The 12,498-nt window shown below is 64.4% G+C and overlaps 1 protein-coding gene across 1 annotated transcript; it reads right to left on the bottom strand.

Moving 5' to 3' along the window:
- Positions 1–2,180: 2,180 nt before the first annotated feature.
- AKAP17A (A-kinase anchoring protein 17A) lies at positions 2,181–12,461 on the bottom strand. Its single transcript, XM_023633480.2, has 5 exons — positions 12,324–12,461; positions 9,139–9,916; positions 8,350–8,498; positions 5,231–5,471; positions 2,181–4,068 (listed from the first exon to the last, which is right to left on the bottom strand). Exons 2-5 carry the CDS (start codon positions 9,898–9,900, stop codon positions 3,127–3,129), a joined length of 2,094 nt encoding a protein of 697 aa, XP_023489248.1. The 5' UTR covers positions 9,901–9,916; positions 12,324–12,461; the 3' UTR covers positions 2,181–3,126.
- Positions 12,462–12,498: the final 37 nt, after the last annotated feature.

Below are 12,498 nucleotides of genomic sequence, written 5' to 3'. Positions count from 1 at the left end.
CATGCCCTCGGGTCTAGAAAATACTGCTCAGAGCGAGGCCAGAGGAAATGGGGCCCCAGCCCGTCCCCACTGGGACCCAAATCCAAGGAGAGTTTGCAGCCAACAGCTGAAGGTCACGATGACCTTCACAGATCACACTCGGTCCGGGGGGAGCTTCTGGGTAAAGAGGTGGAGGGATGTCAAGGTCCCAGCTGAAGATACAGGGTTTCACCTCAGCCTCCCCAAAGGGACGACCTCGAGTCACACTTGTCAACTCTGGTTTGGGGATAAGCGGATCCCTCTTTTGTGGAAGCTGGGCCACTGATCGGGGGCGGTCTCTACTTACCCACAACAATGACCCCATCACCTAGAAAGAGACTCAGAACAAAACGCCATAAATGAGAGGAGAGGGGGGAGCTAACATCCCATGCTCACCGTAGAAGTCGGGGGATAAGGCGTCTAGGGTTGAAACCTTCTGAAAAGAGAAAAAAAGAAAGAAACGTGTTCTTGACTCACAGGCCCCAGAATGAGGAGAGAAGTCTTGGTTCCTTTGCAAAGATGCAGCCAGTTGGTCCCCAACGTGTCTCGGCTCCTCTCCATGCTCACTGATCAGCCGTTATTGATTGGCCAAAAATGAGAATTTTTAGAGAATTAACGGAAGTACGGCTCCCCCGGAAAATCCCGCCCTGAGTCGTAAAGACGGCAAGAGTCTCGAGGGAGCCCACCTGGGCAGGGTGCGCGTCCTTGTCGGGATCCCCACTGTGGTCCCTGCCTGCCCCCGCCCGCCGCACAGGAGGGGTTGTTTGGGGGTGGGGGGGCGTGTGTGCGCGTCTGTGTGTGCGTGTCCAGGAGACGGGACCAGAACCCACGACGGACCCCTCTCTCCGTCGGATTCCTGTCATTTTATCACCCACAGCCCAGCGCTGCACCCACTGCCCTTTGGGGGTCACAGGCGGTGAGGTCAGAGGTCAGGAAGATGGACCGAGGGTGGATTTCCCATTGCATTGCTGAATCTCCTCCAGGACACCCCCTGCTCCAGGTGACGGGTGGCACTCCCCAGCTCCCCTGGACCACCACTCACGCACGTCCAGGGCACCCACAAGGCCACACACCCCAGGGTCACGGCCGCCTCCTCTCCCCTAGGTGGGGTCAGCCCACCAGCACCATCCCGGGCAGCCCCGTAGTGAGAGGCCCTCCCTCCCTGCTCTGCACAGAGGACCCTCACTTCCCGCTGGAGCCCTGCGCCCCTGCCCGAGGTCACTGTGAACAGTGGGCCACTCAGCACGGGAGGAACCCCGGACCTCAGAGACCCCTCTCATCTCAGACGCCCCTGACGTCTCAGAGACCTCCGTGACCTCACAGGGACCACCCTCACCTCACAGGGACCTCCCTCACCTCACGGGGACCTCCCCTGGCCTCTCAGAGACCCCCTCCACCTGGGTCCCCACTGGCCCTCGTCATTGCCATCTGCTCCTTCGAGATCCCCAGGGTTTGGGGGCCCCATCTTTCCCAGCACCACATCCAGGCTGCCCAGTTTGTCGTCCCGATCTGGGACGTTTTAGAGCCACCGCTGACGCACACGCTCAGTGTGGGGCTGCAGGGACCCCAGCATGGCTGCCCGGGATCTCTGAGCAGCTCTTTCCCACCACTGAGCGTCTACGCACAGCCTGCACCCCCCCGCCCCCCCCCCCCCAGTGGGTGACAGATGGGACAAAAGCCATCCCAGAGAAAGAAGCTGCGAGTGTGGTGCGCCTGGCACGCTGTCTGACAGTGGCGTGAGCGGGTGGACCAGGCACGTGACTGGACCTCCATATGCCGCGAAATCTGCGTTTTAATTAAACACACGGGTGGAAGGATGACTGCAGGCTGGGGTCCCAGGAGGGGCACCGGCTCCTACCTGCCCCCACGACGGCAGCTGGGAAAAAACCCACTTTCTCTTTTTGGAAAAAACGGTTCTACAGCTTTGAGAAGGTTGCACTGGTGAATTCGCTAAAGTCTGCGTTCTCAGCAAAAAAAGCAAATGCCTCCGAGGACCCAGGCCTCTCCTCCACCGGGTTATCTGAGGACATCGACGACACGTGAAATGCATCACTGAAAACCACCCCTATCAGCGTCAGACAGGCTACACCACGCTCAGCTCAAGGACGTCACCCAAAGACCTCCAAAACGACAAAAAACCCGTAAGAATGGAGAACGTCAGCTCATTGGAAAAAGATTTTATTTCACCATAAAAAGGCAAACTGGAATAAACAGCCCCTCTCCGAATGAACATGAACGGTACAGCTCTTCTCAAGTATTTCTGGGCTTCCCTTGGAGAAGCCAACGATTATAAAATGTAACAAGTTTGCAGCCTGAAATCGGTTGGAAACGCTCCGAGTAAAAATAATTTAGCAAAACGGCTTCTTAAAAAAATCACACACGCTAACCAGGACTAGAAACCAAAGCTTTTGAGCAACTTATTTTATGTTTGACTTGAATTTGTAAAAAGTGACTGTTTCTGAAGTCCGGGAGCGTCGCGCCGCCCTGTGGCTCTCCCCGGGGTGCAGACGGCACGTCTGCCATCTGGATCTTAAAGCACTTGCGCCTTCTCCGCCCGCGATCTAAGGGGCCACGCTCACTTTGTTCTTTGGGCCTCTCGCCCAAATCGCACTTCACAACCGGATAAATTCACAAAAAAGAAAAAGGAAAAACAAACCCCAGGGCAAGGCTTTTTCTTTCCGGTGCTCGCGGGGCGGTGGCTGTCCACACTTGACGTCCGTCCGCGATGACAGGAAACGCGCCCCGCGCTGTCCCTCCACGGGGGTGTCCCTGAGCGCCCAGGGAAACTCTGCTGTGCCCGCGGGCGCGCGGCGGGTCTGTGACGCTCGCAGCAGCCGTGCTGTGCGGTTCTCCTGATTTAGAGAGGACTGGTGATGTTAAAGCTATCCGAGCGACAGTTTGAAAGGGAACTAAAGCTAGTGACTGAGGACGACAGGTTTCAGCCACGGGGCCGCCAGTCGATCATGAAAGGCGTCTTGAGACGCGCTGCCCTCCTCCGCAGGGCGGGTCCGGGGACGCTGGCTCCGTGAGGTGGCGAGCAGACAGGAGCCAGGACGCTCCGGGGGCTGAGCGCCCCAGGACGGCGGCGGCAAGGGGGCGCGCCCTGCATTACCTGTTCCAGGTGCTGCGGTGCCGGCTGGGGGAGCCCGAGCGCGACCTCTCGCTGCGCCGGTGGCGGCTGCGCTTCCTGCTGGAGCTGCCCCTGTGGTCTCGGCTCCTCTCCCTCCGGCCACCCCGCTCCCTGCTGTGGGACCTCCTCGACCGGCCGTGGTCCGGGCTGGCGCTGCGCCGGTGGGGGCTGGCGTCCGGGTGCGCGTGCTTCTTATGGGCCCGCCGCTCCTTGCGCGGCTGCCTGCCGTCCTCGTGGCTGCCGGCCCGCCGCGGCCGGCTCCTCTCCCGCTTGTGCCTGTCATCGCCGCTCCGGTCCCCGCTGGCCCGGCCACGGCCCTTGCTGGGCTCACGGTTGCACTTGTCTTGCTCAGAGCGGACGTCCTTTCTGGGTGCGTTCTGGTCGCATGCGGCGGGCGCGCCCTTGGGCTGCTGGGTGTTGTCGGGGATGCACGACAGGACGCCGGGGCACCTCTTGTCGGGTGAGCCGTCATCCGGGACGGCGAGGCGGGCAGGCTGGCCTTCCTTGCCCGGGGCCTCCTCGGCCACACTCCCGTTCAGGTTTCTGGGAGCGGCGTCGGGCTCTGGGCGGGGCGGGCTCTCCTTGGAGGCGCTGGGGGGCGGCGGGCCGGTGAGGGGGTGCAGCGAGGCGGCGCTCACGCAGCCGGCCGACACCGTCTGCAGAATGTCCAGCACGGGCTGCAGCAGGTCCGCGTGGGAGACCCCCAGCTCCTCGTGCGCATGGGGGTCGTCGCCCTTCTTGCTCAGCAGGATGCTCAGCAGCCGCTGGCGCAGCTGCTTCTCCTTGCGCTGCAGCCCCAGGGCGCGCTCCTTCTCCTCCTCCACCCGCCGCAGCTCGGCCTCCTGCAGCCGCCGCCTCTCCTCCAGCTGCTGCAGACGCAGCGTCTCCTCCTTCTGCTCCTGCTCCTGGAGCCTCACGGCCTGCGGCAGAGAGGGAGGCGCGCCTGAGATGTCTCTCTCCACCTACCTGGGCGCTCCGAGGAGGCGCTGGGGTTGTCGACGCCGCGTGGCCAGGGGGTGCCGGACGGACAGCCTGGCCGGAGCGCGGCCCGCCCATCCCGAGCGTGCCCCGGGCCAGAAGGAAACCCCGTGGCAAAGCTCCTTGGCACGGCCCCAGGGAGGGCGTTTCGGGCAGGGCCCGGGCCCCTCCTGGTCGCAGACGGGGCCTGCTGTTAGGTCGCAAGCGGTCGCCGGCCACAGGGAGCTGAGATGCCAACGGAGACACGCGGCCGCCGCCACGTGCCGTGCTGGGCCTAGCCTGGGTTAGTGTCTTCAATATTCACCATGAAATAAGAGCTGAGTGGCCCACGTCTCAGCGCCTGCCACGCTCCTTCCCGGGCACTTATCACAACTGTAATTAGACAACAGGTTATGCGGTCGCCCCGCGCCCGGCTCCACGGGGGCCCGCGGCCCGCCTGAGCACAGGAGCGCCCGGCGAGGCCCGTCCGCGTGCCCCCCAGCTCACGGAGGTCGCCAGCCGGGCCTCCAGGAGGAGCAAGGGGAGAGCGAGGAGCCTCCCGGGACAGAGACGGTCGTCGGCACGGCACCGGCTGACACCTGTCGGATGCGCAGCTGCCGAGGGGGCACACGGGGCCCGGCCAGGCTTGGCGGCGCACCCTGGGCTTCCTGAAGGTCCCTGCTCGATCAACCAGGTTCAGCCCTCGTCCTCCCACCCTGGGCTGCGGGCCTGGAGGGGTCAGGGCAGCACCGGCTGACCTGCTGTCCCCAGCTGGGGGACAGCCCCAGGGGCCGGGGGCCCTCAGCAAGCTGTGCTATTCCCTCGCTCTGGGGCAAACGTTGGGGAGCCCCAACTGAGGGTACGCTGATTGCGAGTTCTACCAGCTTGCAAAGGGGAAAGCACGACTCTGCCAATCCAGGGCGACGCAGGAATCCTACAAACCAGCACAGCACGGGCGTCCCCCTCAGCAGGAACACTTAACGCTTTCGGTGGTGGCTGCCACCAGCCGAGGGGAGGGGGGCCGGGAGCTGGCCCGCGTTTCAGGGGAAGGCACGGACGGCAGCCAGAGCAGGCGCGCCCCCGCCCGGCCGCCCGCCCGCCCACCCGCCCGCCCGCGGCGGGTACCTTGGCCCGGCTCAGCAGCTCGGCGATCAGCCGGATGGACTGCAGGTTGCGCTGCGCCAGCAGCAGCTTCCGCTCCTCCAGCTTGATCTTCTCCTGCAGCTTCTTCTGCTCCTCCGCCTGCAGCTTCTCCAGCTTCTTCTGGTTGCGGCGGAACTCACGGTCCCGCTGCTTCTGCTCCCGCTTGCGCAGCTTCTCCTCTCGTTTCCGCTCCCGCTCCAGCTCTTCCAGCTCCTTCTGCTTCCTGTGCAAAACAGACCAGGGTTCCGTGAGGCGGGGACGGGGTGCCACAGGGGACACCCCACACGCGACAGAGGTGGAGGGTGGGCGAGCGGGGGAGGACGGCATTGCGGTGACGTCCACGTGACGAATCGTTTTAACCCTTTGCCCCAGAAGACATCCCAGTTGAATCCCAGGACCCGAGACGCAGCCGACGTACGGGAAGGGGGGATTCCCATCATCTTCCTAGGGACAGTCTTGCTAAGTGTGACCCCAGACCCGGAACCGTGCAGACAGGATGGCGTCAGTCTAGCTCTGAGCGAGCTACGTGCCCCCCAGGGGGAAGGGCCGACCTCACACCGGGGCACCCGCATCGCAGCACCCAGAACCCCCTGACCTGCAGTGCTCCCAGCCCCAGAGGGCACCACAAGCCGAGGGGGCGCGAGCCTGACTCAGGAGGAAACTGCCCGCGACTGACGCCCAGAGCACAGCACAAGCGCTCGCCAGTGCCAGCAAGCGACCCGGACACGACTGAGCAGAGAGCAGAGGCCGCGCGGGAGCTTCCAGCTCAGAGAGGAGCCACTTCTAAAAGGTGCCGGCGGTGCCTGCACGTCCCCTCCCTGGGCCTTCACAGACGGGCTGTGTGGCCCCCCGGAAACCGTGGGGCTGGAGAAGGAATGAAACGTGGATGCGCACGGCCACACGGAAGATTCTGGAAGAACTGTGTTAAAGGGAAGATCAAACACAGAACGCTATGCCCTGTGCTATCCTTTCCATGCGGAATTCTAGGAAAGCCAAACCCATCGGGATGACTGGCTCTGGGGTGTGTCCCCCAGTCAACGGGTCCCCGATGGCACGCCCCATCTTAGGGACATCCTGTGCGATCGCACGAGAGAAACAACCTGGAGATGGCAACTTTCCTTGAAAGCAAATCCACACCATGCCCAACAACCTAGAGCCCGACAGTACTTTTTCTTGGGGATGGAGGTCAGTCCCTGAACTGAGGAGTCCGGAAGAGTCCAGAAGAGTCTGGAAGAACCCACCATGGACACACACACCCACGTCTGCCCTCTGGCTTTAAAATCTATCCAATGACCGATGCACGCGGGAGACGCACTGAAGCCGCTCTGGGCGGGAGCAGACCCGCAAGGGGAGACCCTGACACCCAGGCACGCCGCCGATCAGCTCCGGAACACAGTGGAACTGGTCACGGCGACGCCAGACCCCCAGAGATGCAGCCAGCAGACCGGAGCCCCGGGACGAGGAAACCAGGATCCACATGCCCTGGGACCTGGGGGAGGACGGGCAGAGCGTCACTCGCCCGTGGAAAGCAATGCCCAGCCGGAGAGCCTGCCCCGAGGGCTGCCCCAGAAGGTCCTCTCACCCACGCATCGGGCCCCAGGGCTGCAGGAGCCACAGGCCACAGCGGCCTCGTGGGTCCTACCAGGGCCCGGGGCTCTGCACAGCACACCTAAAGGCCCGGACTTGTCAGCTGAGGACGTGACGTCCGCCACCAGCTACGCCCTGGTGCTCATTAGAACGGAACCACCCCCAGGAACACGCCGGCCAGCGACAGAGCGCCCGCCCAGGCTGCCCCGGCCTGGCCGCAGGCTCAGGACAAGAGGGGGCCGAGGGCAGCCATGGGGCCCACCTGGGTCCCCATGGCCCACCTGCACAGCCCCACGCCCTGAGCTTGCCCCGGGCACCCTCTCCAGCCCACGCCTCTTCCCGCCACCCCGTGACCATGACCGTGACCACGGCAGAGGCGCCATCCCCGGCTGGGAACCCTGTGTCCCCAGCACGCCTCCCTGGACACCCTGTGTCGTCCAGCTCACACGGACAGAGCGGTCTGTCCTCCGAGGCCTGCCTTCCTACCGCAGAACTCAGGGAAACTGCTCCTCTGAGCGAGACCTCAGAGCTGCTTGCAAAGCGCCATGGGAGACTCCCGCGGGGCCTGACGGCCAGGGCTCGGGGGGCACGGCCGATGCGCCAGGAGCGAGGACCAGGCCTGGGGACAAGGGCTGGGTGGGGCTGCACGCTGCAGGCCGTGTCTCTGCAAGACGGGGCTCCTGGCACCGCCCGTCCTGGTTCCGCCCGAGGACAGCGAGCTGCCACGGGGACTTGGATCCACAACGTCCCCTCCTGAGGACGCAGTGCAGCCAGCACGCCCCACGCTCCCGGGCAGCCTCGCTCCACAGCTTCAGACAGCTCACGAGAGGGTCCCGCCCGGCCCACGCCCACACCTCACCTGCTGCCCGCCCTCCCGGGCCAGCAGGCCGCGTCTCCTCCGGGCAGCAGTGCAAGGTGAGGCCAAGACCAGCCATCAGCACAACACAGCCGATGGGAAATGAGCCTAGAACACACGCACGTGAAAACGCGGGAAAGAAACGCCAGAGGTACAGCAGTGGTGATGGGAGACGGAGCGTTTCTCCTATTCCCCCAAGTTTAGGTGATGTTGACGGTTAGACTACCACTAACACCAGAGCAACAAGCGCAAGGCGGACAGACGGTGACCCGGGTTCGCCCTTCGATGCCTAAAGGCCAGTGACGGACGGCACCAGTGACCCGGAAGGCGTCCTCGAGGAAACTGCTTTTCGTGAGAACCTGCCCGACTCCACCAGCTCTCGACTTCTTTTTGTCACCACAGCTTCAACCGAAAGGCAAAACCGCACAACGGCCCAGACGCTCTGCTTCTGCGGGCAGGACGCGGCTCTGAGGGATGGCACGGCCCGGGCGGCCGTCAGGGGCCAGCCACATGCAGGACGCGGGCGGGAGCGCACATGCCTTCTGCTGTGTGTCCAGCAGCACTGCACGCATGCATGCACACACATGCACACGCATGTGCATACGCACACGTGGGCATCGGGCAGCGACTCAGACGGCGCCGCTTTCACGGAAAATACCTCTCCTCGGCCCTCTGCCTCTCCTCCGCCTCCTTCTCCCGGCGCTTCTGCTCTTCCCGCTGCTGCTCCAGCTCCTGCAGCTTCTGCCTCTCCAGCTGCCGCTTCTTGATCGAGGCATCGCTCAGGTGCTTGGTCGAGTCGAAAGAAACCTTGAGGAGCAGAACAGAGAGCGCGGGGTTACCCGGAAGCCTTCCTGAGACACGAGGAAGCGTCGCCCATGCCAGGCAGGCGCTCACAGAATCCCGCCACCCTGGAGAAGGCGAGTCATGGCAACACGACCCCGCAGACGTTGTCTGAAGCCCCGCATCAGCGAGTGGCTGACCGGGGGAGGAGGCACCGACCCTGGGCGCATCTCACCCTCGCCACCTCTTAACACCATTCTCCCCTTGTGCTACGGGGGCCCCACTGTTCCCCGACGGTGCCACCACTCCACTGCCAGGGGACCTGTGCCCACGGTGACTGGGGTGCAAGCTGTCTGATGGCCCCCAGACCGGGCTCCTCTACCAGGTTGATGCCCTTGTCACTGCAAAGCCAAGGTGAGTCAGAGACGGCACCCAGAGGACGACGTCTCCGTCCTCGTCTAAAGGAATGTGGTTCCCCCACATTGTCCTTAAAATATGGGTTTTCTAAAAGCCAAAGTGGGGGCCGGCTGCCTTGCTCTCTCTGCCTCTGAAACTCTGTGGAACACAGGCTTGTCGTAATCTTGTCGACGTAATTTTGCTTTCCCCTGACTCCCACGCGGGCCGGAGCGCGGCTGCCACTCCGCGCCGGCAGGACGCCGGGTCTCACCTTGATGTTGCAGGCCACGGCCTTGCCGTCCTCGCCCTTGTACATGAGTTTCATGCCGCGGAGGGCGCTCATGGCCTGGATGAAGCCCACGTACTCGCGGTACTGGACGTACGCCTCGAAGTTCAGGTGCCCCCCGAAGCTGAAGGTGTGGAAGTTGCGTCCCGTCATCTCCTCGCGGTACGGGTCCAGCATGGGGATGTCCACGTTCCGGATCTCCCCAAACTTCTCGAACACCTTGACCAGGACGTCCTCGCTGGGTTTCTCCGAGCCCGACTCCTTCAGCGCGAACCACTTGCAGGGCAGCCCCTCCAGGTGGATGGTGTCCGGCCGCTCGCCCGGCAGCGTCTCGTTCATGTCCTTCGCGTCGCGGAAGAAGGAGTCCCAGTCGTGGCGCGTGGGGAAGTCGATCTTGAACTCGGCGGCCCGCACCTTGAGGATGTCGGAGAAGCCGCTGAGCTTGATGGTCTTGCCGTCCAGGCAGGCCAGGAAGGATTTGACCAGGCTCTTGTTCTCCACCTCGCCCTCGAAGCGGATGAAGTCCATGGTGCTCTTGGAGATGCGCAGCGTGGAGAACTGGTGGTTGTGCACCATGCCCTTCAGCCTCTCCATCACCTCCCAGTTGGAGATGGACTTCCCCGGCTGCTTCAGCTGCGGGAGGGCCACGCTGATGGTCATCTTCGTGATGGGCTTCAGGTAGAGGCCGTACGCGGGGCACAGCTCCACCGCCTCAGACGTGTCGTGGACTATGGTGGCCGCTGCCATAGCCGGGGCGTTGGGCCTGAAACGCAAGCACAGACGGTCAGCCTGGAGGGGCAGGGCGGTGTCCCTGTGCCGGCAGGCACGTCAGGCCAGGAGCGGAGGGACGAGTCTGCTCCTCTGCCGGGTCAGGGAAACTGGTCCCCACTTGTTAAAAGTCATCACCCGAGATATCAGTTTTTGTTTTTGTTTTTTTTAAATCATCAGATTACACTAAAGAAGGAAAAAAAACAGGTTGTCAAAAACTTTTAAGAACAGCTTAGTGCCCAGGCCTCGGTCAGCGCTGAGCCACCCCAATACCTAGAAGCAGCTCTCCGGGGACCAGGCTGAGCTGGGCTGGCTCCCTAACCCCCACCCTGGGGTAGCAGGGAGAGGCAAGGAGGAAGCGCCCGGCTACACTGAAAGCCAGGACTGGCCCACGGGGGAAGGGTTGGCGGGAAAGAGACCTCGGCTCCAGGACAGGGGAGGGTGCGCGAAGGAGGCGGCCTCGTGTGCGAACTGACCACACAGAGAGGGAGTCTCAGGCTGAGACTGACAACTTTAGCATCTCCACCACGGGCCCGACTCAAAAAGAAAAGGTGCAGGGCCAAAGCGTGGGGCTCCGAGGGCCCCATGTGTGCACCCTCTCCCCCCCACCCCAGCTTCTCCGAGGCAGGTCTCCCCCACTGCTCTGATGGAACCCAGGCGGTACAGGCCGCTGTGACCCCGCCGCCCGCCCACCAGCTCAGGGAAGACTTCTCGCCAGGCCCGGGAGGCACAGCCCAGAGAAGGGCAGGCTGCCAGGCCAGAAGGTCCAAAGAGGACGGGAGAGCCACTTGAGTGGGTCTGGGGCACAGGAGGGGGGCTGTGGCCTGGGCTGGGACCAGACACCGCCCCCCAGGACCCCGAGGGCTGCATGGGGAGCCTGAGCCAGAAAACAGGCAGCCCCACCTGTGGCCAGTAACCCTGGGACTCCCAGCTTCCCTGGTTGCCTGGCAACCGGTCTCCCCAGTAACGCGCTTGGCCCATCGGCTGCCCCCGGCACCATACCCCAGGCCCCCTCCAGCTCCCTCTGGCCCCCAACTCCAGCCTCCCCAGCTCCCCAAGCTGCCCCACTGTCACATCGGTATCCCATACACCCCCATTACGCTCAATACCCACAGCCCCCCATACAGCACGTTACCTCCGCCCACTGTTGCCCAGACACCTCTGGAACGGCCCCCAGACCCCAGAAGCGGCCTCCCTGGTACCCTCAGTGTCGCTGGCCACCCCTGGGCCTCTCCCCCAGCCCCTCAGAACCTGGGACCCCTGGCTCCTCGCAGACTCTGACCCGCAGTACTCCTAGCCCCCTAGTACTCCCCGCCCCTCGCACCCCCAGCCTCTCCAATCTGTTCTCAATACCCTCAGCGCCCTGGTACGCCCATCCCTGGTCCCCCAGAATCTCCAGGCCACCCGACACCCCTAACCCCAGGACTCTGCCTCCTGCAGACCCAGGCCCCCAGACCTCAGTGCCCCCCCACTAGCCCTGCAGACTCCAGTGCCCGAAAAAACCCAGACCTCCAGGCCCACCAGACCCGAGTCCCCCAAGAAGTCAGACCTCCAGGCCCACCAGACCCAAGTCCCCCCAAGAAGTCAGACCTCCAGGCCCCCCAGAACCAGGTACCCATAGACTCAAGGACCCCACCCTCAGGCCCCTAGACTCAAGCTCCCTCAAAGAACACAGATCTCCAGGCCCCCCAGAACCCTGTCCCCAAAAACAACAGGCCCCCAGACTCAAGCCCCCCCCAAAGACCACAGACCTCCAGGCCCCCAGAACCCGGTCCCCTCAAGAACACAGACCTCCAGGCCCCCAGAACCTGGTCCCCCGCCAAGAACACAGACCTCCAGGCCTCAGCTCCCTGGCCCCTCACAGTCAAACCCCCCCAGGAAGAACCCAGACCTCCAGGCCCCCAGAACCCGGTCCCCCCAAGAACACAGACTTCCAGGTCCCCAGAACCCGGTCCCCCCAAGACCACAGACCTCCAGGCCCCTAGAACCCGGTCCCCCCAAGAACACAAACCTCCAGGCCCCCAGAACCCGGTCCCCCCAAGAACCCAGACCTCCAGGCCCCCAGAACCCGGTCCCCCCAAGAACACAGACCTCCAGGCCCCCAGAACCCGATCCCCCCAAGAACCCAGACCTCCAGGCCCCAGCTACTCGGCCCTCAGACCTCCGGGCCCCGAGCCCCGAGCCCCCCAAAAGCCCAGACCTGCAGGCCCCCCAGAACCCGGGCCCCTCAGACGCTGGTCCCCCCCACACCCCGGTCTCCCCAGAGCCCTGACCCGTAGGCCCCGGCCCCCCCCAGACCCTGGCCTCCTCAGAGCGCCGACCCGTAGGCCCCGGCCCCGCCCCGGCCCCGCGGACCCCTCAGGCCGCCCCGGCTGGCGGGGCGGCGTCGTCGGCGGGCTCACCGGTGCGGGGCTCCGCCTGCGTCCCGGCCGCCGCGCTGGCCCAGCTCCCGCGTCCCCGCCGACCCCGCAGCGCGGCCTCCCCGCCCGGCGTCCCACCGTCCGCCAGAGGCGCCACCGACGCGACCCGTCGCCGCCCGCCCCTGTGACGCACTTCCGCTTCCGGCGCTCGGGCCAG

The sequence above is a fragment of the Equus caballus genome, chromosome X (assembly GCF_041296265.1).
Source record: "Equus caballus isolate H_3958 breed thoroughbred chromosome X, TB-T2T, whole genome shotgun sequence".
NCBI classification, from domain to species: domain Eukaryota; kingdom Metazoa; phylum Chordata; class Mammalia; order Perissodactyla; family Equidae; genus Equus; species Equus caballus.
Note: the sequence above shows the minus strand (reverse complement) of the source record. Positions and strands in the feature narration are given on the sequence as shown.